General features: G+C 40.5%; 1 protein-coding gene across 4 annotated transcripts in view; it reads left to right on the top strand.

Moving 5' to 3' along the window:
- The window catches only part of LOC308146911 (receptor-type tyrosine-protein phosphatase delta), a 129934-nt gene that overhangs the window by 79705 nt on the left and 23638 nt on the right, over positions 1–26591 (top strand). For 2 of the 4 annotated variants that reach the window (XM_080518884.1, XM_080518883.1), the window contains exons 6-21: positions 3833–3943; positions 8211–8480; positions 9577–10158; positions 10466–10611; positions 11398–11542; positions 13230–13535; positions 14432–14625; positions 14940–14966; positions 15318–15435; positions 15872–16459; positions 16881–16981; positions 17127–17383; positions 18434–18527; positions 20360–20569; positions 21918–22078; positions 24850–24962. In XM_080518884.1, coding sequence (XP_080375010.1) covers positions 3833–3943; positions 8211–8480; positions 9577–10158; positions 10466–10611; positions 11398–11542; positions 13230–13535; positions 14432–14625; positions 14940–14966; positions 15318–15435; positions 15872–16459; positions 16881–16981; positions 17127–17383; positions 18434–18527; positions 20360–20569; positions 21918–22078; positions 24850–24962 — 3423 coding nt within the window. The remainder of the gene's footprint in view (positions 1–3832; positions 3944–8210; positions 8481–9576; positions 10159–10465; positions 10612–11397; positions 11543–13229; positions 13536–14431; positions 14626–14939; positions 14967–15317; positions 15436–15871; positions 16460–16880; positions 16982–17126; positions 17384–18433; positions 18528–20359; positions 20570–21917; positions 22079–24849; positions 24963–26591) is intronic. The other 2 variants (XM_080518885.1, XM_080518886.1) reach the window with 1 other exon arrangement.

Genomic DNA, 26591 nt, shown 5'->3' on the forward strand with positions numbered 1-26591 from the left:
ACAGGGAGCCTCCTTCCTTGTTTACCTCTATCTGATCTACTTCCCCTGCTGTATCCTCTGTTCTTTCATCTTCTTCTTCCTCCCATAATTTAACTTCTCATTCGGCTTTTAATTTTGTAGGTAATGGCATTGTTTCTACTATTTCTAGTCCTCTACTCTGTGTACGCCTCGGTGTGTGTCGTCCGTCTGTGCGTGTCTCCCTTTGTCTTCCAGTGTTGTCATGGGCTGTTGGGATTGTTCCCCCTCTGTGTTTGCTGGCTTGTGCCCTAACTTCTGCCCTCATTGCTCACTGCTGTGACTTTTTACAATAAATTCTGTTGCCGTTAGTTTTCTTTTCCACTGCATTGGTGCAGTATGTCTTTTTTTTTTTTCTTTTACAAACCATTCTCTGCATTTCTTATGTCTTTTTTTTATTTATTTAACAATTAATATTCAACATTTGGCTTCATTCAGAATCTGCAAAGGAGTCGTGCATCATTTTTAAATAGGGAAGACTTGCAGTCAAGCAAATTAAACTCTTGTGCATTTGTTGAAACATTGCTTCCTAAAGTCGGTACTGTAAAACTTCCCTTGGATCGCTTTGTTCAAGAACTTTTTTTCTTTTTTTTTTATTGAAGAAAACCTTAAATTATGGATGCTAATTAGCCACAGTAGTGTGTAAAACTCCATAAAGCTTTTCCTTTACACCTTGATTCCTTGGCTTTAATGTTTAGATGCAAGCTGTGTTTTTTATTTGCCTGTGGCACACCCTGATCGACCTACTCGCTTCAGTATCCCAAGTTTGATTTCAGCATCTCGGCTGAAAAATTATTTAAATTTTCTAGAAATGTTACTAATGAGAACACATCAGCATATCTACTTAAATTTTAAGTCTTGTGTGTTTGACCACCTGTGTTCAGATTTCACGGCTGTCCTTTGTTAAATCATCGTCTTAACTTGACCTCCTTGCTAACTTGTTTTCAACAGAACTGTGTAGAATTAACCCATATTTCTAACCTGCGACTTTGATTCACATAGAGTTGATAAAGCTTGAACGAAACCTTGTTAACTAAACTTACCTAAAGAATATAATCATATTCTTATGCTGTCTTTCTTCTCTCTATATTTTTAAATCTACAGAATCCTTTGGTAAGTGCTTAGCTCTAAAGCACACATCACCCCCCCACTAATTTTCATGTCTCAACAACTATTAAAATGCATGGCATGCATTTTACTAACAGATAGTTTCAGGGCTACTACTAGAGACACACACACTCTTCCCTCACTCCCACGATGTCCAAGTGTCTCACCACTGCCAGCTAGACTTTCACAATATGGAATTAGAATCACCAAGCTGTAACGAAGTGTTGTCATATACTGACCTGAGTAATGATCTATCCTCACGTTTGTTACTCACTCACTGACCCACCACTTATTCAATCACCTTTGGTAGGGAACTTTAGGGAGGTGACCAGTTAAGGGATCACAAGGTCTTTATTTTGTTTCCAAATATCTCTGCTTTTCAAGCTCACATACAAAGTCCTGAAAGTCTTTCCCTTCAGTAGATGGTCTTCAGAAGTCATGGCCACTTCCAAAAATGGCACCTCCCCCGTGGTACATCAGTGTACAAGTTCTTCTCTCTGACCTTTGATTTTTCTATGATGAATCCTGTCTTTCTTTGCCAGTAGAATACAGAAAAGTTCTTATTCTCTCTCTTTCTCTCTCCCCCTCTCCTGTCTCTTTCCTGTAGTACCTTTATTTACGTACCCTGTTGAATCTAATTTGATTCTTCTTCCAAAGCCCCCAGCCTCTATCTACTCGTACTAATGCTTCTTCTTTCTAATCTTATTTGCATTCATATTATCCACCCAGGTGGTACACCAATAAGAGGTAAGAGTGCTGAACTGACGTTCACAGAATGAAAATAATACAAATTCATTCTTGCTGTCAACCCATCCATTCACTTGAATCACCTCCATTTCTGTCCTGTTTACCAAGAACCGAATCCCATTACGTTCATCCGGACCTTCCTTCTTATTTGTCCTGTTCTTTCTCCTCATCTTTTCTGTCAACGCTTTATTTCCTCCTTTGTATTCTCGTTTCGAGAGCCTGTTTAGCTCAGTTGAGATATGCTTGCCCTGGCTCAAATAAGCATATCCAATGACGATTATTTTTTCAAACTATTTTTTACGTTCATTTTTGATTTCTTTTTGGCCATAGCGAATCATGTGTCCCTCTTTTTGTCCAACTAAAACAACCAAGCATTTTTCCCCCTTAGCTGTTCTTGTTCAGCACTAAAAATATGCACAGATGCTGTGGAATCACGCAGGCATGCTGAAGACAACATTGCCTCTCCTCTGCTTTTTTCTCCCAAAGAATTCTTTCTATCTTTGCAAACTATTTTTTTTCCACTTCTTCTATTTGCTTTCCTCTCCTGTACCTCTACAAAAAAGCCCAAACAACCACTTTTTTGATAAAGTTTCTCCGGTGCTTTTTTTCTCTTTCACCTATTTTTCTTACTTTTCTTGGGTTTGGAGAATATTTTACTTTTTGACTTTTTTTCTTCAGGGTTTGTGAAAGGCAAACAGTAGAGTCTGGCGAGGACCCGATTGGCTCATTTTTGCCGCGTGACACGGAGCTGGAGAGTTGTTGTTGTGCATAAAGCCATTTTTCCTTGGGTCACCTGACACCACACTGCTGATCCCATTGGTGGATTTTTATGGGTGTCTTTTGTAGCTTTCACAAGCTAAAGCAGTGGTTGGTTTCGTTCTTGTCGGCTCCGGCCGATATTTTGAATTTTGTCTTCTAATACAATTGCATTTTATTTTTCAGCTAAGGGTTGTCAGAAGGTTGTAAGTTGTGTCGACATACATTTCTTGCCAAGATTTGCATGTCAAAACTTTTGTTACAGAGGGTAATATGTTGGTTTTGCTTTACATAATCCTTAAATTTTTTCCAGATGTCTGAGCAGCATTTTTCAACTTTTTTGTATGCGCTGCATTTTTTTTTTAAAGACACTTCACAAACATGAAGTCCCAAATTATTCTATAGGTTTAAGATTATTTCTAATCTGTGATTGAATATGCTAAAATTCATACCTAAATTTCTTTCTTTCAATTGTCTCCCCTTGTTATGCTGCTTTCTTATACTGTAAACCTCTTTTGTTTGATCCATGTTTCCCTGAAGCAGTATCACTCATCCCCATATTGACCAGTCCAGTGACATGTTGTATATTGACGGGCTTGCCCCATTTTTCAAAGTGAAATCATGACTAATTTTTTATTTTTTTTTCGTATTGGCGCTAGGATGAGTGTCTTTTTAGACCCTTTAAGAAAACAAGGTTTTTCTGTAAGGACGTCATCCACAACAACGTAAATGCATTCCAGGCAGAAGCTACTTTAGCCCTGTTTCTTTGATTTAATCTTCTTTTGAAGACAATACGTTATTTTCTTTTCATGTGTTGATACTTCAGACACGTTAAGCAAGACACTATGTTTGTATTGGATTGTACGACATGATTACAGAGCTGCAGCTATCCCTCAACCGATAATAAGATGGTTTGATGATAGAACTAGAAGAATGGACTATAAAATAGCGCCATTAAAGTATGAATATAAATGAACAAAATAACACTGTGAGGTAGTGTTTTATTTCAACTCCACAAGTGTCCAAACTGATGCTTGGAAAGGCAAACGTAGAAATGGAGGGGGCTGATGTCAGCCTGCTGGAGGTCAAACAAGCTTGTTGCATTTGTTATTTAATTTTTTTTTTGTTTAGCTCTGCTTGTAAACAATTTCCGGGACTGAACTTTAACCACATGTATTTGGCTACCCCATTTGCTATTCCCAACCAGGAGCCCTCCAGATAGAGCAGAGTGAAGAGTCTGACCAGGGGAAGTATGAATGTGTCGCCACTAACAACGATGGAACGCGCTACTCTGCCCCGGCAAATCTCTATGTCAGAGGTAGGAAACTCACGTTGACAACATCAGCATGCTTCTTTCAAACATTATATTAACTTCATGAGGTTTCTTTAAATTAGCCAGTAAAGTCTTACAGGGGTCATGTCCCATGAGGCCATTGTAAGTATGCTTTATTTTGATGTATGCATATTTTTATTTATTTTCTTTCTCTTGCACTTGACTTTACCTGCACTGATTTGAACCTACAATATCTGCTGTGTTATTTGTTTCTGGTCCTTTTTGTTGATGATCCTGAGTCTAACACTAGTGACTAGAATGCTTGCTGTGTTTATCGACTAATAGCTTTAAACACCGGATTGCTGGAGGTGGTGGAAGGTTGCCCCTCCATCGGTCCTCCTTTCCCTCGTAGTGAACAGATCCTTTTTCTTCCCACTGATCCAGAAAGGACACATTCAAAATCAATCCAATTAATTTTGCTATAAACAAAAGAAAACAGGATCCAAACTTTTAATTCAAATATGCAATCCATTTTGCTTTCCTCCTCCAAATATGTATCTTGCAGAAATAGTCGCAGCTTCTAGATGGGGCAGTGCTTGAAATATATTTCCTCACAATATTAGCCAATGCAGTATAGTTCAGATGGAGGAGCAGCAGGAGCTTGCTTTTAGTAATCTTTCTTTCCACTGAGCCTGCAATCTTTCACTCTTTTTAAAGTCAGAATAATAAGCGCAGTAGTGTAACTTTTCTTACTGCTTCTCACATAACTTGCACAGTCAAGGCCTCATTTGATTAAAGCAGTCACTTTTATTCTTCTACCATTTTCCTAAATTCCCTATAAATACACAGGTCCTGAGTTGACACTTCTATTTTTTTTTATATAAATTCTTCAGAGAATTTCAATCTTTTGTTATCATTAACTACCATCCAGTTCAAAGGGTTTTTTTTGTTTTGTTTTTTTTTTTTTTTTTTTTTAATAATCACTGTTAGCTAACAGTGCTTGGCAAAATTATGTCTGGAACGTTATTATTCTTTCTTATTCAAACTGTTTGAATTCAGGCAGGTTAGACCTTTGCTTTGTAACCTGGTGCCGGGGAGATAAAAGGGGCTCCCTGCATCTGCGAGACGGCCAGTCCTTGGAATTGTTTAACTCGCTTTTGAACACCTAAAACATGGGCTTTTTACTCTCTGTGTTTCCCTTGTTTTTCTCCTTTCCTTATTTCATTATGTTCTGCATCAAATTCCCTACATCCCTCAGAGCTGCGAGAAGGTTGGTGTGTTTTCACTTTTTGACCACGACACAAAACAAACTAGATATTTTTCTTATTTACTTTTTGTCCCCCCATGAATTGTTACCATTTCCATGCGTTTAGATCCATCTACAGGTGGTGTGACTATAGGCTATATATTTTCCTCTATTATTTTTTGCTTTTATCCTCCTCTCTGGCACATCCAGTGTTCATGTTCTCATTGAGAATGCCCCCGGTCCTCGTCTCAGTGTTTGACTGTCCGACAGGTGGTGCATGTTGGCATCTCTGAGGTGGGGTGGCAGGGATGATATTTGCATCTAACCGAGGGTTTATTTGCATGGTCACCTGTTAATGTTTGAACTATTTGTGCCTTTTCCCCTGCACCCTTTACCCTGTCAGTGTTCCTGCTTGAATCCTCTGATCAATCACACCACAGCAGGAGGGATAATATAAGTAATGAAGTGGCTTCAAAAGTATAATCCATGACACAGAAATCAACAGTCGCTGTTGTATGTAGATGCAATGCTTTGCTGTGCCTGCTGATTCTTTCCCTGCATACAGCAATTTAAACATCACTACGCTCAAATCTTCCCCGTGGTGCTCTCTGACTGAAGTTTCCCAGAGATAAAAATATGTTCCGAGTGAAATCCATCCTCTGTTGTAATTGGTACTAAAGTCTTACGTCAAGCTGTAAAAACAATCTTGCCCTCAGAGATTCAGCGCTTCCCCAGCTGAGGATGTGTCTGCACAGGAAGTCATGAAAGAGTGATGTATTTAGAGCGTTATCCACAAGACTTGACAAATGTAATGATATTCAAATGAGTGGGGTAATATTATGTCTGTGGGGAGCATGATCCAATTGGATATTAATTAAATATTGAGTGAGAGAAACGTTGTATTTAATAATGCAAGCAGTTCCCCTAGATTTTCTCTCAGGAGAGCTGCAGTCTGTTGAACAGAATGGGCTTTGTGAATTAGGAGTAGGCAGAAGGAAGCGCGTACAGTGAAGATCGCAAAAAAAATACCTTCACACAAAAAACTAGTTGGCACCCAAAGGATCCAATACAAACACCGTTTCCAAACTGGGTCAATTAATGACATGAATACAAGTAGTTAGCTGTTTAGATGACACATTTTCTTATAGGTTGACTCTAAATCTAAACCATGTTTAAGTTTGAATACCTCAAGCAGTAACACTGACTTCACTTTTAATTTGAATCCTCCTGAGATGCTGTTTGTTTTATGCCCTCTCCCGTAATTATCCACATGTATTCTGAAACACACTAATCTCCCCCCACATCCCACCCCAATATAACCTGAGAAGTAATAATGGAAATATTTTCTATCCTGAAGTGTCACTGCCATTTTCTAAATGTTGTGTTGGCAGTCTTACACGAACCCCTCCATTTTCACTGCGTGATGCCACATCTTCTTCCTGACCACATTACCAATTATCTTTGCCCCCCATTCCTCCCTGGCCTCCCTCACATAGTTGCTTTCCAAAGTGGCATATTATTCTTGTATGCATGATGGACTCTCACCTCCCTTCAAAAGGCATTGAGTATTGTGAAGTATAAATGTTCGAATTCAAGTTCACTATAGGGTGTAATGTCCTTAACATTGAAGATTTTGTGTGTTACTTTTTAGGAATATTTTTGTGAATGCGGATCAATTAGTGTTGTCAAATGATATGCATCATTATATTACGGCTTTTATAGAAAACCCAGGAGTTACTAAAATCACACCAAGTTGTATTCGTAATGACATAATGAAAACCACAAGGTCATAAATAGCAAGTATTACCACATATTTGATTGTTTCAGTGGCACATTGTGGCACAACGTTTTATGCTGAAAAGTACATGTGTAATTGCAGTAATATGTACTGTGAAAGCAGATGCATCCTGCTTGAACGGCACTTCTGGTGATCCTTGATATGTGACACACAGTTTCAGAACAATTTCAGAGCTCTCAATGCAAATGACCTCTCTAAGCCCTTTTCTGTAATACACCGCACTCACAGGCAGTGTCCTTTAGAAACTATTTGAATTGACATCAGTTAATGTGAATAATTTAGATTCATTCACGGTCATGAATTGATTTGTAGAATCATTGATTGCAGTGTGGTGAATCATATTAATACTTGAAGCACGAACACAACTGTTCATCTTTAATAAGCTAAAGATTTCTCGTTTGTCATTGATTCTGGCCAGCATAAAGAAAACATTTGAAACATAGCATTATCTTCTAAACTCTCTGCCACAGCTCCTGAAGTCAAAAGCGACTAGTCAAAGCTTACCGTTACTATCCATCTTTGTTGTAATGTTTACCTTGAAAGTAGGCTGGCAGAAGGCAAAGTGGGCTTTTATTCATCCATGACTTGGACATAAATGTATTGCAAGTGTGTCTGTTAGCCTGGTTAATGTTTCCCTGCCGTGTTTTCTCTTTTTTTTTTTTTTTTCCCTCATCACTTTAATGACTTTGCTATCACTCTAAAGTTGATCTGAATATGCGAATGTATAACATTTGACCGCCCAAGTTTTTATCTTGGCCGAGCCTGAAAAGCCCAGAGAGGCGCCATTCCGCTGTGTTACGTGTGCGACTCCTGGAGTATATTATCCGTATGTGTGTGTGATGTGAGAATGTGAAGCGGCACGTTATCTCACATCAGCTGGAAGTGTGCAAGCCAGAAGTTGTTTTTTTGCATACAACTGTGGAGTGCTGTTGACTGTCCAGCACTGTGTGCAGTTCTGTATATATATATATATATATATATATATATATATATATATATATATATATATATATATATATATATATATATATATATGTACTAATGGTGATGCAATATTTTGTGCATGTTGCTCGTGTTGATGTTAACCCATTCACCACTAAAGCCAAATATCAACCTTTAAATTGTTTGACATATTTTCTTTTCTATGCTGTAATTAACTTCTAATTTTTTTTTTAATTCTTTATATCAGGTACTTTGTTCGTATACAATTGTATTTTTTGCGGAGCGAGTAAAAGCTGGTTTTCACACATTGTTTCGTCTTGTTTCAGTACGTCGGGTGCCACCTCGATTCTCCATTCCACCTACAGACAATGAGATCATGCCAGGCGGTAGTGTCAATATCACATGCGTGGCAGTGGGCTCTCCCATGCCATATGTCAAGTGGATGTTGGGTGCCGAAGATCTCACCCCGGAGGATGACATGCCCATTGGAAGGAACGTCTTGGAGCTTACAGACGTCCGGCAGTCGGCCAACTACACCTGTGTGGCCATGTCAACCCTTGGGGTGATAGAGGCTGTGGCTCAGATAACAGTAAAAGGTGATGGTTGCTTCCTATTCCTAAATACTGGCGTTTCAGTCGAAATACCAAGGCTTGGGGCACAGCTTTAAACAGTTCTGGGAGAGCACAGGTCGCATTCACTATTTCAGTTTGAAGTCGGTTTTCAGTATTAGTAAAATATCCCAGCACAGACTACTGGCAGTCCTTTTAAAGAAACTTATTTACCTCTCACTGCCACAATAAGTCTTCTGTAGAGGATTCCTTAAAGCTTTCGACAAGCCTTGGCACACGTCTCAGTGCATTAGATTGCAGATTGAAAATATAGTGAAGTGCTTATCTCTCAGCTGGAGAGCTACAAAGCCAGGAGCTCAGGGTGGGAGGAGGAGGGGGCCTGTAAGGGGTTGAAACGTAGTGACTATTGTTTGGTGTCCTCCGTAGACATGGTACTTATCTGAGTGTAATCATATCTACACTGCAGCTCACCAGAAAAGATATCCTAGATTGGTGTCGCCATGTTCACATGCACACAGGGGACAGACCCACATACGCACACACTCAGTTTTGTTTTTCCAAGACATAACAAAGAGGTATTAGTCACAATATAACAGTCTGGCAGGAGCGCCCCCAGAAGCATACTTCAGATGGCATATAAAGACAATCTATTGCCCTGATATCTTTTGCCATGTGCCACAGTGTGGGGAATTAAAGCAATAAATTTACCTCTTTAATTATTAAAGTGATAAACACTGGGAAATCTAAGATTAATGACAATGGCACCCTTAAAAGCGGAACATAGAGTATATAAGCTATTAATCTCACACATTAGTTTACATTCACCTTCCTTTGGCTACATGTAAAGTAGAAAAGTGAAAATGCATTCAAACGATCCGCCCACATCATAAAATGTGCAAAACACATGAGTCTCTTATGACTCTGAATATACTGTGTACCATCAGTATCATGTGCAATGGGCTGTTAAATCAATATTATCAACACAAGTCAACCATCAACAAATTAAAATAAAGTCTCTACAGCTCATAATATAAATTTTATTTCTCTGTAGAGTTATAAGGCTGTAATGTATGCTGTATGTTTTGCATTTTTATTGATATTTATACTCTAATTATCTTTACAGCTTTGCCCAAAGCTCCTGGCATTCCTGTCGTGACAGAGCGCACTGCCACCAGCATAACATTGACTTGGGACTCTGGTAACCCTGAACCAGTGTCCTATTATATTATCCAACACAAGTCCAAGTACTCGGAGGACTTGTACAAGGAGATTGATGGTGTCGCCACCACAAGGTACAGCGTTGGGGGCCTCAGCCCCTACTCTGACTATGAGTTCCGGGTGGTGGCAGTGAACAACATTGGGCGAGGACCACCTAGTGAGAGCATCGAGGCAAAAACAGCAGAGCAGGCGCCCAGCACAGCACCGAGGCAGGTCCGAGGTCACATGATGAGCACCACGACAGCCGTTATACAGTGGGATGAGCCAGAGGAGGCGAACGGCCAGATAATGGGCTACAGAGTCTACTATACCATGGATTCCACCCAGCATGTCAACCTCTGGGACAAGCAGATCGTTCGGGGCTCAAACTTTGTCACCATCCAAGGCCTCATCCCAAATAAGACCTACTACATCAAGGTTTTGGCGTACACGTCAGTCGGGGATGGACCTTTATCTTCAGACCTTCAAATCATTGCCAAGACTGGAGGTGGGTATGCCGTGATCGTACACTGTCCTAAAGGACTCTTGATCAATAGACAAATGTCCTAATAATTTTTGCTGGTCCAGTTTTAAAGTTACTAATTCTCATTGGTGAGTTTCAGTTAAGGAGGTCATATCTTGAAGCTGTGAACTCTTTGAAATAAGATTCTTCCTAAGAAGATACTGAGAAACAAACCCAAATGCTGTTTCAGCAACTTGGCCACTAATTAGCATCAATGGAAGTGTGAATGAGATGAGAATGACAAGTGTAGGATGTGGAAAATGACAAATGCATCTCTTCATTTTGATTCCAGTTCCCTCCCAACCCACCGAATTTAAAGGAGAAGCAAAGTCAGAAACAAGCATTTTACTTTCATGGATCGCCCCTGCACAGACGGGACAAGAAAACCAAGTCACAGGATATGAACTTATGTACAGAAAAAGAGATGACAAAGAGGAGGTGAGCAGTTTCTCCAACATAGTCATTGTCGGCCCATCTGCAATAAAGGAAATGTGCTGAATCTGATTATTATCCCACCCTGTTATTCCTTCTGACGTTCTTTCCGAGCCACCATTATTATACCCAACACAGTGATTATGCTGTTTTCCAGTTGATTCAGTGCTGGCAACTCCTAACTTAGAATGACGTCACTTACTTGGAAGACCGGGTTGTATCGTGTTCAAATGTATGGAGATGATCCATGTCAGACAACAGTATGTTGGTTTCGAGGAAAGCTGTTCTTGTGCCATTTCAGATAAATAAAAATATTCTGGCACCCGTAGAAAAGTTGTATGTTTGAGTTAAAGAACATATATGTAATGTTTTATCTTCCATTATTAAAGCCTTAAAATACAAAAAAATGTAGCAAACAAATCCTGAGGCAACTGGAAAGTAGACCAATTGGATATTTAAAAAAAAAAAAATATATATATATATATATATATATATATATATATATATATATATATATATATTTATTTATTTATTTAATTTATTTTTTTGTATTTGTTTTTGTTTTTTTCTCAAAATCAACCATTGCAATTTACCGGCACAAACCATTTCAAGTGTTTCATCACAGAGAAAAGTAATCCAAGACATTTTACACTGGTGTGCCCCCCGTATGGTTGTACATCCTTAATCTTTCAGAAAAAATAAAAATATGCTGGACCTTATGCTTGTTGCCTTTTGCATGCGTCTTTATTAAAAGTTTTTTTTTAAAGTGACAGTGCCAAACTTTCTCCACAGAAACGAATCAGCTTTGAGCCGACAACAACATACCTACTCAAGGACTTGAAGCCCTTCACTACTTACACTTTTCGACTGGCAGCCCGTAGCAAACATGGAGTCGGAGCTTACACCAGCGAGATCTCTGCAGAAACTCCACAGACACGTAGGTCTTCTTCCTTATCTGACAAGAGTTTAAACAGTTTGGGATGGAACACATTTTCAAATGCATTCCAAAGCTTACCCGCGATGCAAAATCCCCCCCCCCACCCTAAAAAAAAAAGTGACAAAAATGTCAGGAAGGTCCCACTGAGCACAGATAAGACTAATAAGATTTTTCTTTCAATGTTTGATGCATTTGAAAATAGCAGAGATGTAAACACTGAAAATAGTAAATATGTGTTATGAAGTCTACCTGACCATGCAGTATTTACTCTGAAAAGGTTGCATGGACAGTGTACACGAGCTTTCCTGCGAAGTCAGGAGACAAGGTTATAAAAAGTAAAACATTCCACCTTTGTTGTGAAAAAAGCGGTCTGGACTCAAATGAACGATAACGTTTTGAATTATTTATACAAATGCCCACTTTTTTTCTTATTTTTTGTAAATGAAAGGGCATGCTTTGCCTTCAGGAAGTCTTGTCTCTTGACATTGCATGTCAGCCAGATATAAGAGAACAGAAAAGTTTTGAGACTGAGCTTTCTATGTAGCTACAATGGCGAGAACCAATTCTCTGGACATCAAAGGGACTTTCCCATTTTCTTCAAGAACTGTCATGTTAAATCTCAATTCAAATCAGTGGGGAGGAACTGTTGGAGTTACAACATCATAGAAAGCTCAAAGCAAGTTCTGTCTTTGTAGTTAGGGACTTTTTCCAACCAAAAGACCTCAGATTTATGAAATCAGTCAAAGCTGATTAATTGGAGGTTAGTTCAAACTAAACTCAGTTTGATCAAGCGTTATTTAGATTACTAGTCTCAATGTTCCCATTACCACATTAAAAGCATGAAAAATACCCAACTGTTTTATTTGACTTTGGACTATTATCATAAATCTGAGGGCTCTGAAAGACAAGGGCAAAGATCAGGTGGGTACAGAAGTTCAAAGATGTTTAAACTCTGCCTAGATGTACATGTTCTGAGGTAAATGACATTTCAAAAACAGTGCATGCCAATGTGATCAGGATCTAATAAATCAGTCATGTCTCCTTGGGAAGTTCTCTGTTGTACAATCAGGCTTTTACCACAAACCAACAGGCTTCGGAAAGGTTGGTGAAAAATACAACATTTTTCTATTTTAAACGAGTTGCAGCATCAACCTTTATGTTTTTGGATTGATGGTAACTGCTTGCCAAATTTATTTGTTTTCAGAAAGGTTTATTTGAATGGATTTCTGAAGTCTTCAGAGATGTATCTAGGATGTTATTTGAAGGTCAAGAGAAAGACTATATTAGGATATGTGATTTTTGTTTCTCTTTGTTTTTATAATTTTATTTGTCATTACAAAGGTAGGTTACATATGGTACAGCTGTCTTTTTCTAATCAACACCTCATTCATCATAATTGTGTTTACACATTTGTGTTCATATTTGCTTTTTGTTTTGTCTTTAGTTGTGATGTTACACTGATTTTTTTTTCTTCATTTGTCCATTGAAGTCCTTGTGCTTTTGTCCTCATTTTGTTTCATTTTATTTTCCTCTTCTTTTTCCTTTGTTTGGTCAATTCAACCATCATCACCCCGATCAAAACAAAAACAAAACTACCTTTGAAAATCTCAAATCCAAACCAATGAATGGCCTCACCAAACCAAACCCAAACCTGCACCTGCTCTGAAATCCCACCCAACACAACCAGAACCCTCGGGCCCGCCTCAGGAAGTCAAGTGCTATAGCCTCACCTCTACCAGCATCCTGGTAAGTTGGCGGCCACCGGAACTGGAGTTACAAAATGGGATCATAACGCAGTACACCATCCACTATGCTGCCACTGAAGGCGAGGACACTGCTGCTCGGGAAACCTCCAGCATCCCCCCGGAAAAGTCACAGTACCTTTTGGAAAACTTGGAAAAATGGACAGAGTACAGTGTGATGGTCAGTGCTCATACGGATGTTGGAGCAGGACCTCAGAGCCTGCCACAGCTCATCCGCACAGAGGAGGATGGTATGTGTTCGCTAAAACAAAGCTCCAGCTGCAAATCCACTCAACCCCTCTTAACCTACCCCGTCAAATACTAACAACCTTGCCTATATCTACAATCCCCCTCTTCTTTTCTTCTCCCCTTCTGCCTGCTTCTAATATGACTGTCACTGCACAGTACTTTGAAACCATTTTTGGACAATACACTTTTTATACTCCAACAAACTGAGACTCAAGCCTTTTTTGGGGGCATTTTTCCCCCCCCGCTACGCTGCTCAATTTCAACACATGGTATGGATGTTTTCTGCTGCAGGCCTCCAACTTCCCATCCCAACTGTCTATTTTTTAGAGATTTTTGACTGGCAGCTTTTTTTCATGCAACTAATTTTTACAGGAACTTGACAAAAGGACAAGTTCTGGACAGTGGGAATAGCAAAAGGCGGAAGAATTTTTTGAAGGCCATTTTTATTTTTATTTTTCCCTCCCTTCATGTGACTGAATCATTTTTTATTCATTTTTTTTACCTTGCTCCATAGCCAAAAAATTCTTGAAGTGCTTCAAGCTTTTGCAACTCTTGAAGCCCCTCCCCCTTTGGCTCCACTTTTCTATTTTGGCAAAACATTTTTATTCCATGTTTTGAAAATCCACTCGACCCATTTTTAATGTTTCAAGATTAGGTCAGTTGTCAGACCTGTTTTTTATTTTTTGCTGTTGTTTTTTCCCCTTACCATTGTTGAACTATTGATGTCATGCAGTGCTTGTTGCAGTTTGCTGCACTTTTGTGATTTTTTTTTTTTTTTTTTTTTTTTGGTCACTGCAGCATTTTACGCTATGGCTTCAGGCAAGATTTGGAAGAGAAGGTGGCGGGGGTTCTCCATAATTTTGACCTTTTTTCCTTCTATCCCATGGTGTTCCTCCAGTTCCTAGCGGGCCACCTCGTAAAGTTGAGGTGGAGGCTGTCAACTCCTCATCAATTAAAGTGATCTGGCGTTCACCGATGCCCACCAAGCAGCACGGTCAGATCCGAGGGTACCAGGTGCACTATGTCAGGATGGTTAATGGGGAGCCCACAGGACAGCCAGTCATCAAGGACATCCTGATTGATGATGCACAGGTACAAAACATCCCAACCCTCAGCAAGACACCTCATCTCTCAGACACATAGTGTTGCTTTTTCCTGCTTGCTTTTACATGTTACACAGCAGTATTGTGTCAAAGTTTTAAAGAAACTACTTTCATGTAGCTTTATATAGGCTGGGTGGTATTTTAACTGTATATACCTGTGTATATGATTATTGCTTCCTATGATTCTAAGCATTTTTATCCACAAACCTTTTTAGTCGAGAAAAGCTTTGTCTCACTAGTAGTGTCTGTATCCAGCCTTATTTGTTTTTTCTTTTTCTTCCTATTTTCTGAAATAATTTTCAGTGGGAATATGATGATTCAACTGAACATGTGAGTATCCAAATCTGACAATGGTCTAATGCCGTTATCCCCCACTGTCATCTTCTGCATTAATGTCTCTTATGTGTTTTCTTTAAATGCTTTTACAATGATAATGTTAAAAAAATGGCACTCTAGTATTAAATGTCAGCTTGTTAACCACAAAAGGAGGATGCTATTTTATTAACTGGAGCTGATCTACACCATCATTGTACTGTGACCTTTTCATCAGATCACAGTATATGTTAGGAGAATGAGTATGGTTATGATCATTATGCTGATAGCGCGTCCTCCTTCTATTGCTCTGCTTGCTTGCTCAAATCTGCAAATGGGGTGTCCAATGTAAAATCTCCATCTTTATAGGAAATGATCATCACAGAGCTGCAGGCTGAGACAACCTATTCAGTTACCGTAGCAGCCTACACAACAAAGGGCGACGGTGCACGCAGCAAGCCCAAACTGATCACCACCACTGGCGCAGGTAAAATTCATATCCTTGCTCATAAGTGTCCTTTGTAACTCTAAATTACACTGCGTCTATAACACTATGCAGAATCCATCCACGTTGCAATGAATCTGTAGTTAATGAGGGGGAAAAAAACATTATGTACTATGCCAACCACTATTTGCACTTGTCAGTAGGCATGTTAAGTGTGAATGTAGCTAATTGCTGTCTCATTTGGAGCAATAACTCCAACCTACTGCTTTGACAAGGTGGTGCTGAAGGCACTTTTAAAATACTAAATTTGTGAGAATAAGGAGAACAGAAGGGCACAAAAAGTCAACTTTATTGGACCTATTTAACAATTAAAGACACAGTTTAATAATGAATGCCTGTCTAGTACAAACATTTTAAGGATGAGTCATGGCTTTCCACATTCATAACAAGCTATCCCTTTTTCCTTTTCTGCAAATAGTTCCTGATAAACCTCGCCTAATGGTTAGTGCAACCAACATGGGCACAGCTCTCCTCCAGTGGCATCCACCAGCAATAACCCATGGACCCCTACAAGGCTACCGCCTTCGCTTTGGCCGCAAAGATGTGGATCCCCTGACTGTCATTGAGTTCCCCGAGCGGGAGAACCACTACACAACCAAAGAGATCCATAAGGGAGCCTCATACACGTTCCGTCTCTCAGCGCGCAACAAGGTGGGGTTCGGTGAGGAGACAGTCAAAGAAGTGACCACAAATGAGGCTGTACCAAGTGGCTACCCTCAGAGCATTACAGCCGAGGGTGCCACCACCTCCACTATTCAGGTCAGCTGGCAGCCTGTACTGCTGGCAGAGCGAAATGGCCAAATAATAAAATACGCTCTGCAGTATAAGGACATCAACAGCCCACGCAGCCCCTCAGAACTCTTCATCACAGCCCCGGAATCAACAGTCATCCTGGACGGCCTTAGGGCAGATACCACTTATGATATTAAAATGTGTGCCTTCACCAGCACGGGCTCAGGCCCCTATAGCCCAAGTGTCCAGTTCAGGACACAGCCTGTGGATCAAGGTAGGACCAGTCCCTGAACTTTCTTTGCCCTTTCCTTTTTAAAAACAGCATCTGCCTATTAAGCCCTTTCCAACAACAACAACAACTTCTTCTATGAGGCTTTCAAAGTCTGGACTCAACCAGAAGACTTTGGTATTATCATACCCCTATCATTAGTCACTTTAATGTTACAATGATTTAATACACTCACTTGGTGTAAGTATGTATGTCTCTTTGTGTCTTGTCAGTTAAGTAAAGGTCAGTCATTATTTTTGTAAGAGTTGGTGTTGGTAAAAAGGTAAGAACAGTGGGAAAGTTCAGGGTAGCTCTGCTTTCAGACTGGTTTCAAGGAGGCATTATCAGGTAAGCGCTGGTGTGAGGGTAGATGAGATAAAGGAGATATTTTTTTGTGTCTAAATCACCCGCTCCCCCTTTCTTTTAGCAGTGTTTGCAAAAAATTTTCATGTGAAAGCTGCCATGAAGTCATCCGTGTTGCTGACGTGGGAAATTCCAGAAACCTACAACCCCGCACAACCATTCACTGTGAGCATTGCAGCGCTAAATATATTTTAAAATGTATTTCACGATGGTACTAAAAGGGTACACACTTCAGTTAATATATGCAGCTCGTAACTCCGAACTGTGCCGGCATTGCTGCAGTCTTAAAATCCAACTCATTAATCACTAGATCCTCTACGACAACGGACAGAGTGTGGAAGTGGACGGGAAGCTAACACAGAAGCTGATCACAAATCTTCAACCTGGGACCCAATACTCCTTCCTCTTGACCAATCGGGGTAACAGTGCTGGAGGTCTTCAGCATCGTGTGTCCACAACAACGGCCCCAGACATCCTCCGCACCAAACCTTACCTGATTGGCAAGACCAACTCAGATGGCATGGTGACTGTAGAGCTACCAACAGTGGAGACACCTGAGAAAGTACGGTAAGCTAAGATCAATGCTGAGCTGTCCCTTCACAAGTGAGTTAAAATCTGACAAAATGTAGGTCATGATTTCCAATTTTAGAAATAAAAAACGGGTTAATTTCCAATAGTTTCCGACTACTGCCTTTATCTTATTTGTCATCTCACATCAAGCAAAAAATAATCAGATTTTTGATCAAATGTCTCCTTTGTTGAATATCCGATTTGAAAAGACGTCATTACAGTGAAGTTTGATCACTGCTAATGCCCGCATTACTGATTATATTACTCACTGATTGAAATAAACAAGTTAACTTGGTGGCTGACCTTGTCAGGGGTGATTCTTCCAAAACAGTCATTTATATTCATCCCTGTATTTCAGTGTAATATCCACTTCACCCCAGTCATTACACATCGGAGCAACTCGTCTCATTTAAGCACACTCTACTAAGCCCTATAAAGTCTCTTATAGCCTTTCAACAAAGCCAGGGGTTGTCAGAGGTCCAAGGAGCACATCCGATTGCAGACTGAAGCATCAAAACCATCTTGGGTTTTTTGATCTTGCAGGATGCACTTGGCCCACTGTCTCCCATGCCAGAGCTTAAGCTAATTAGTTTCCCATTAGCCTGCCACACTGCCATCCTGGCTAAGGCTAGCTCGTGCAGTGCCCAACCAGGAGGCCCAGCTCTGGCAGGAGGCCGTTATCTCTCTTGCCATTCTGATGAAGGGATGAAAATCCCTCTAATTCTGTATCTTCTCTGCATTCACAGAGGTCTACTAATTAGCCCACAGGGGGCCTTATTGAGGTGCAACCATATTGCCTGGCTCCTCTGAATTTGCTTGAATTAATCAGAAAACTAAGCAAAAGCCTCTAATGAAGTGATAAAAAAAAAAAACTTAATATGTGATTGTTTTATTTTCCATCTGTTTCAGACAATTATTAAAGGGATTGTGTTCTGTTTGTTTTAGGTGGATTTTCAGATTTAAACTTGTTGAGAAAAAAAAGTGACAATTTCATAACTGACAGTGTCTTGGATGATAAATTGAATGTGCTTTACATTGATCTTACAGGGGATATTATGTTGTGGTAGTCCCTCTGAAAAAGCAACGCACCGGCAAGTTTTTCAAACCCTGGGACAATCCTGATGAGATGAATCTAGAGGAGGTAGGTACAAAGGACAACCATGAATTATCATGAAAAGAAAAATATGAAGAAATACGTTTGGTTTTTTGTTTTTTGTTTTTTGGGGGGGGGGGTTCAAATTTGATATTGTACTTCTTAATAAGGCCAACTGAACTGTGTGCATATGCTGCGTATTTCTCTTCTCAAAATAAGGAAAAATAAGATGAGGCAGTTAAGAGGGCAGGAGGAACAGGAGATGAGTCTTGCTGATTGACGCAAATAGCTGCAGAGAGCACTGTTCATATGGAAATGAGAACATGAAGTAGCCATCAAGAGACTGCAAATTCAACCCCCATCCCCACCTCCTCCTGCTGCTCTTTGTGTCTGTGGTAATTACCTGAAGAGCTGCATCAGGCCTTCATGTCTCCTCTCATTTCAGGCAAAGCTAGGCTCCTGCATATGCACAAAACACTTGACAACTTTTTATATTTAGCAAGTTGAGATAATTCAGGGGCTCCTGTGCAGCACATGCATGACTAGATGTGTAAGCGAATGAAGGCAGTTAACACCTTGTGCTTTAAGCTGTGGTTACAGATATGCCTTCAGAACAAATGGCATTGTGAATGTTAAAGTCCCTGTACTTTCAATTCAGTTTCCTATCATTTCAGTCCTTTACAGATTATTTCATGCAAAACAAACTAAAATACGAGGAATTCTAGTATTCTTCAATTTTTATACTTGTGACTTTTACATAAACATAACCAAGCATCACGTGTGTAAGAGGCAAAAAGAAAACACTCATCTGGCATTGGCATCACAGCTCATGCCTACAGGCCCGTGTCAGTAGCCTTGACCGATTGCCCAAAAGTCAGCCCTCTGTCAGAATTTATTTGTTTGTCAATATTGGCACTCACCTTTTCACAACTTTTCCCAAGGGCAGCTAGATTTAGCCGTGTTGACAGGAGAGATGATTGAAGACATTATCGGGCAGCACCAACAGCCCCACAGCCAAAACAGAGCACACACAAGATACGCACACACTCCAACATGAGTGACAGCTGCACCCAGGCTCAGGCACCCGCACGCACACGCGCACACACACACACTTCAATCGCACGTGCACCAAAGTCAGAGATATGCATTCTGACACCGAAACAGCTAGCCAAGCTTGATTATAATTATCATCCCAGTGTGGCACGAGAATTTAAAGTCAGATGATGCAGAGTTTTATGAAGGGCACCGTCTTTCTTTTAGCCCTCATGTTTTATTATTATTAGTATTATTATTATTATTAATGAGATCAATAGAAAAGATGTGAAATACATCTTTGATATTAATCACTCACTATAATCAATTGTAATGATTTAAACCATGTTAAATATTGTAATGTAATTTTGTAGGTAATTTTCAACTAATCATTGCAATTTTTTATGTGTATTTCTGTGTATTTGTCAAAATATGAAAGATAGACATTGAAATAAAACTCCCTAATTTTTAATTGTCTATATGTTAAAGCGTCTGATTTTATCAATGGGGGGAAAAACAAAACAATTTAGCCATGTACATTGCAAATTAATTTTCTCTCTTTCTTACCGTTTGAAGCTGTTGGATTATCCTCAGCTGTTTTATATGCTGGAAATCCACACAATCTTTTAATCTCACAATCTTTTGTAGTCCAAAACAGATGAAATAAGTCATTGATCTTTTTCTGTAATGTTCTGCCTCGCGCAATCAAAATTTCCAGCTCAGCAATCAGAGGAAGGGGAAAAACAAACCTCCAGATAGACAGATTTGGTTTGCGTGTGTGTGTTTTCATGTGTGTCCTGGAATGTGTCCCTGTGTGTTATCAAATGTCTGCTTCTTCCTCACTCTAGCTGCTGAAGGAGATAAACCGAACGAGCAGAGGCCTTCGGTTCCAGAGGCAGGCAGAACCCAAACCCTATATCGCTGCTTACTTCAAAGACCTGCGCAAAGAGTTCACCCTGGGAGATGGCAAGATCTACGGGGACTTTGAAAACAAGCAACTCCAGAATGGCCAGGAATACATCTTCTTTGTGCTCGCTGTCCTGGACATGTCTGAAAATGTGAGTCTGCTCTTTCGCCTCATGCTGCATTATTCCACTTTTATCCTTACGTGTCTCTCATTATTGTGGAGTTCAGCATAAGACACGCCTGCCTCTGGGTTCTCCCTCGCTAGTGATTTCTTTTGTTCTAAAAACGGTACATGTTAATAGACGGAGAGGGTTCAGTCCTTTGCACCTTGATGGAGGGTCAGAGTTTCCTTCTGGTCAGATTTGTTGCTCTCAACCCTTGTGAGGCTTTGACTTGCAAATTTCAAGCTGCAGCCGGCCCGAGAAGCTGACCCCTGCTGCTGTAGGGAGACAAGCCCCTAAAGACCTTTGCTGATCGCAAGAATACCTTGATAACGGGGCTCCTCTTTAATTGCGTAGTACGCGTGGTTGGCCTTATCTCAGCTGCTGCAGCCAGTGTGTACGTGTGCATGTGTCTGTCTGGACGGAAAAGACCAGAAAGCTGCATGATTAGGCAGCTCCAGGCGAGATGATGGATTTGATGAGCTGCAGGGTCTATAGCTTGCCTCGCGCTCTCCCTGCTAACCCCGAGTTCAGGTAGAGCAAAACCGATAATGATGGACAGAGGGAAATCTCTAATTTGCCCAGTGAAGCATATATTTCTTTTCCCACGAGACCATTTTTTTTTAATCTTCACTTAGAATATGAAATGGTTCAATCAAAGCTCCTGTATAGGAGAGATAGTGGTGATCATTTTTATTGGTCAAACTGGGGCTTAGTAGTAATTTCTGCTGAAATGAACTTGAAGTTTGAATTGGCTTTTTAATTGTGCATTGTTGGTCATGCTGTCTTGGCCAGAAGTGCCCATGTTGATACGCTCTCGAGTGAGGATCAATTAACTTGAGGTTTTATCACTTACACTCACAGGCCAGAATCTACATCATATACAAAGTTTTAAAAAGCCTTAGTCAAAACTGTATTTTGTGACAAAACTTAATATCACGTAATCATGAAATAAACATAAGGATAAAATGTGTGTTTCTTTAGAACCAATGGGTAGTTGGTGCCAATGTTCAATTTAGAATAACTAGTTGAATAACTAGTTATAAAGCAAATTTGACATCCTCACTCTGGCGACAGCGTACGCTCCTCTGGCTCTGATGGGTCTGTCGGTCTATACAGGCATGCCAAATGGGTTATTTGCAGGGCATTGCTGCATGCCAACATTAACTATCATGAGATTAGTATTAAAATAGCATTAAATGAAAGAGCTTTAAATAATTAAAGAGTAACAACTAACTTTTAGTTCGAGGTCATTATGGAATGTTAATCATCACAAGATGATTGGGGGAGCTATTTAACGGCAGAAAATTCATAACCGATTTGCATTTCTCCGTCTCAGATCATGTACGCCACCAGTCCCTACTCCGATCCAGTCGTTTCAGCAGACATCGACCCTCAGCCAATCATCGACGAGGAGGAAGGGCTTATATGGGTGGTGGGCCCCGTGCTCGCCGTCGTCTTCATCATATGCATCGTCATTGCCATCCTTCTTTACAAGAGGTGAGGGTTTTAAATGATAGTCAACACAGTGGAGAACAAAAGCACATGAACCCATGTTAACACATTCTTAATGTACATGCAGTCCTGCCACACATCATCCGCAAAGGAGCCGCATAAGAAATGCACTACATACACAACATTACTTATAGATGGCGATTTAGAATTCATGTCATGTATCGCTACTGAGCGTTTATGTGTGATCATTAAATATTTAACATTGCTGAACTAACACATTTCCACACACAAACCGTCAATTAGCACATTCAAAAGCATACAGTCAATGGACGATTTTAACTGAGAGCCCGCGGTGCATTGATCTTCAAACTATCCATGACCCTCTCTCTCAGCAACATGCAATAATTTACATCGCATGCAAATATGTCCAAGCGTATAGCTTCCTAAACTGTCAAGCCATCAAGTGCAGAATACTTCACATGAGCACAAGACTGGAAGTCGATCAAACAGCTCACGGAATCCATGTGACACTGGAGAAAACAACTCTTTCACACAGAATCAAAGACAGAGGTTTTAGGTTTTTTAGTTTTTTTTTTATCCAAAAGCCCCCAGTGGTAGTCGGACCTCGTGCTGTCACTGCTCGTCAGTCAAGCGCAGCAGTGGAGAGCTCTGACTATCTACTGCGTGTTTGCGAAGCAAAAGACAGACCTGGGGGCTTGGGCCAGCTTCCCAGCCATCCTCGCTCCACCTCTTTTTACCACTACTCATTCCACAGGGGGACTCAGCTCTTGATCTCGACTTTGACCTTATGTTGCCCTCCCACTTTGCTTGCCAGGACACACAAGTGCACACATATACACAGTTATTTGTTTTTCCTTCTTCATATCCATTGCCATCTTGTCTCTTCTCACCTTTTACATAAGGCAAATATTCTCCTGCATTTATTCAATCAAAATATTCATGCCTAAGCAGAATTTCACAGTAGTCCTCAAGGTGTAATTTTGGGAAGGTATGATTAGTAACTGAGGACTCGACACAAGCTAAAATCAGTACCAGTATTAAAAAAAGCCCTATCAATAGTATCCACAAGTCCTTTATGACTGCAGCTGGCTTTTGCTTGCATCTTATTGTCCTTGGGATTTATTCATATTAAATTGTGGTCAGGATAATACAGAGGTGAACTGAAAGTGAGTGAAGACTGCTCATGTGGTGGTGTCCATGCTTTCATTTGCGGTCGGCAGTTTTACACATCAATGACCAAGCCAGTGTCACCGCCATGTTACGGAATATCCACTGCATAACCGGTAGATCTCTCACTCTAGTCAGGATCAATTTTTACGAGACACAAACAACATGTGGCAAAAGAATGTGGCTCTGGGACAGCTTCATCAGAAAGAAACATGAATCAGAACAAACTGTAGAACTACAACAACAGTTGCTATAGTCAGAACCAATAAATCTCATCTTTCTTGCCAAATAAAACAATTTCTTTTCACCATTTAGATGCATAATTTATACACATTCATTTATAATAGTGATCCCATGCATAGTTTCTCTGTAAGCACACATGCATGGATTTTTGAATATGTATAAATTGTGATTTTTAATAATTGCGGCAGGAGTAGGCTGGCAAACAGACAGACACAGCAATTAAGAGTCAAGAGATGACTTTTATGCTTGAACAAGAAGCAATCAGCTGAAACTGCTTGAAATAGCAGAGATACAATGTACAAATCTTGGATGCACCTGGGAAACTGTAGTATGTGAAACAAAGAGCCCCAAGGCTGCATAATTGAGCATAATCTCTGAAGTGAAGCATCACTAATCTTGCACGCAAAGCAAAACCGAGATATGATTGGTATCGTTTGTCTCTCATGTAGACATTGGTTCGCTTACTCCAAGGAAATAAAGTAGGAAAATTCTCTAAAGTCAACAGTCTTACCACCTAATGTGTTGATATTTCTTTCCTTGCTGACCAATGGAGCAGCAAACCTGACAGGTAAGAAACAATCAGAAGTAGACGAATCTCCTTTGGAGTCATTTTTCTCTTTATCTAATCTCAATATATCAAAAGTGGTCTCACTGAAGTTTGAGTTGTCAAACTGCGGTTTTTTGGCATTATTGAAACTACTTCCTAATGTTTGACTGCAGATAAATGAAAGATTTTTTTTTGCCATTTCCAAGTACAGATAAAGCTTATGGCTCAAAATGCCACATAATCATGAAATAATGTTTACTGTGTTGAGTGATATGTATTTCAGTCTTTGAAACTGACATTTAAACTACTGCTTTGTGTGGTATCCAAAATAGGCATTAAAAATATTATGACACAACAATATAGAGTTTAAACACAATCGTTAAAGAATACTGAGAAATTTAAAAAGCAGTTGCACAAACGGGAAGTCTTTGAGGTACAATACAATGCAGGACAATAGTCCTGCAGTAAATAAACGGTAAAGGCAACACATAATGGACTCTAAGCAACAGCCATGAAAATTACTAAAAGTAAAATCCACATTCTATCTGACACCATCTCAGTGAAAAGTGAACATTATGGTTCACTAAAGGCAGTGTTTACATGCTAAGGGCTTTTGTCCTGGAAAGCACTGTGCTCATAAGAGAAGATGCTATTCAGTGTGGCATTTTGCTTTATGCTCTGAAAGAATACAGACTTGTCACTCCCTTAATTACATATCTGCTTTCATTGTTCATGAGATCACCAAGCAAGCTTGAGGTTGTGCAATAAGCAGCTTTGTGTGCCCAATGCATGGAGTAACCCATCGGAAATAATGAAAAATCTGCCATTTGTTCTACAGAAAAAGGGCAGAATCTGAAGCTAGAAAAGGTAGTCTCCCCAACAGTAAGGAAATGCCGCTTCATCACCCCACCGACCCTGTCGAGCTCCGACGTCTCAACTTTCAAACACCCGGTAAGTGTTTCAAATGGAGACAAATGTATTTCTGTTACTCGCTGTATATTATGGAGTGGATATGCATTGTGAACTGGATGCCAATGCTTGTGATTGCTTGCTTTGGATTGGCATTACATCACCGGCTACTCCTAAAAAAAACGAACCCTGCTGACACAGAGCCAGAATGTCCCCACGCCCTAAAAAGTCATCTTTGCAGCAAGATTGCTGCTAAACAAGAGGCTAAACAGTTTGCAGGTAGACAGTGGACAGGTGCTTGGAGGAGGCAGAGAGGGTCAATACTGACAGCGGCGTCCCGGGGGACACTGCTCAGTGGAAAGTGGAGAGGCAGAAATGCAAGCTTGACAGTTTCACGGCATCTGTCATCTTCCTCTGCACCTGGGTTATCCAGGTCATCAAGACAAGAGTGCATTCCTGCCTGGCTGATACAGTGGACTTCATAGGATGCAGCGCTGCAGCATGGGATCGCAGCTATGTCTTTTCATTCTGTATGCAAGCCGAGTGATAGCGATGAGGAAGTGGTGACAAGCTGTAAACACCCGCGTTTACTTGTGGCGACCTTTAGAGCCGAGGCGAGTGGTCAGTGGCCATGCCTCGGCTCAGTCATGTGGCCATTCCTCGCCTCGGGGACAAGATTGGAGTCACAGTCCATTTATCACCTGGAAAGGCGGTATGCATCTTTAGCCCCATCCTGACCAAAAGTGACACTCTAAACTGCTGTTTGAGTTCCTCTGGCACTGGCTGCTTTGGGACAGGTGTTCAGAGACTGCCAATGATGTTGTAATATCAAAGCCATATTTTGCAGGTCAGCTCGTATGAAAGGAGGATGAATTATCCCCGTAGGCTCATTTTTGCAAAAGATTATGCATATTTATGAAAGCTCTTCAATGATTTCAGGACCATTACAGACCATTTCATCCTCGTAGAGGGGTATTTTTCCTTTTGGCTCAGAGTGATCTTAACCATCCTTCCACTATTTCGTTTGCCTTTCAAGCCATCATCTTTCCCCGCAAACAGCCTTTTCTGAGAGCCGGTATCTTGGCTCCGTCGCCGCTCCCAACCACTTTTTCTCAAGTCCCAAAGCGCTTCTACATTAGACCACCGCTCTCCTCGATGCTCACCACCTTTCCTTTCACCTCTCTACCCCCTCAATGGACATTTTCGTCCTAAGGATGCTTGATGTTTGAGCGACGGCATGTTGGGAAAGGCACTTTCATTGTCGCCCAGCAGTGGAAATGGATTTTGAGTAGTGGGCTGCGATTGAAACAGCCTTTTGCCTTCTTTCAAAGAGACATGAGAGTGGGTGGGAAAACAGCACAGCTTCCATTAGCTAATGCCCACTTGTGCCAGACACCAAAATGAAATATCGCCTCAGCGTTGTACAGGGAGAGAGAGAGACTTTCGCACAACTGCTGTGTCAAAATGACACGAATGCTTAAGGTGCAGATCTTTGGCCACTGGCTGGATAACTGCAGTATGTGTGAAAAGCCATTTGATCTTTTCCCTCCATTGTGAACCTCTAAATATGCCAACGGCTCTGCCTCAACTATTACGGTACTTGTATTCAACGGGGCTAATTCTACACTGCCAAAGTAAGGCAAACTTTACCGTTGGCTGAAGTTTTATGTT

This window comes from Blennius ocellaris, assembly GCF_963422515.1.
Source record: "Blennius ocellaris genome assembly, chromosome: 23".
Taxonomy (NCBI): Eukaryota; Metazoa; Chordata; class Actinopteri; order Blenniiformes; family Blenniidae; genus Blennius; species Blennius ocellaris.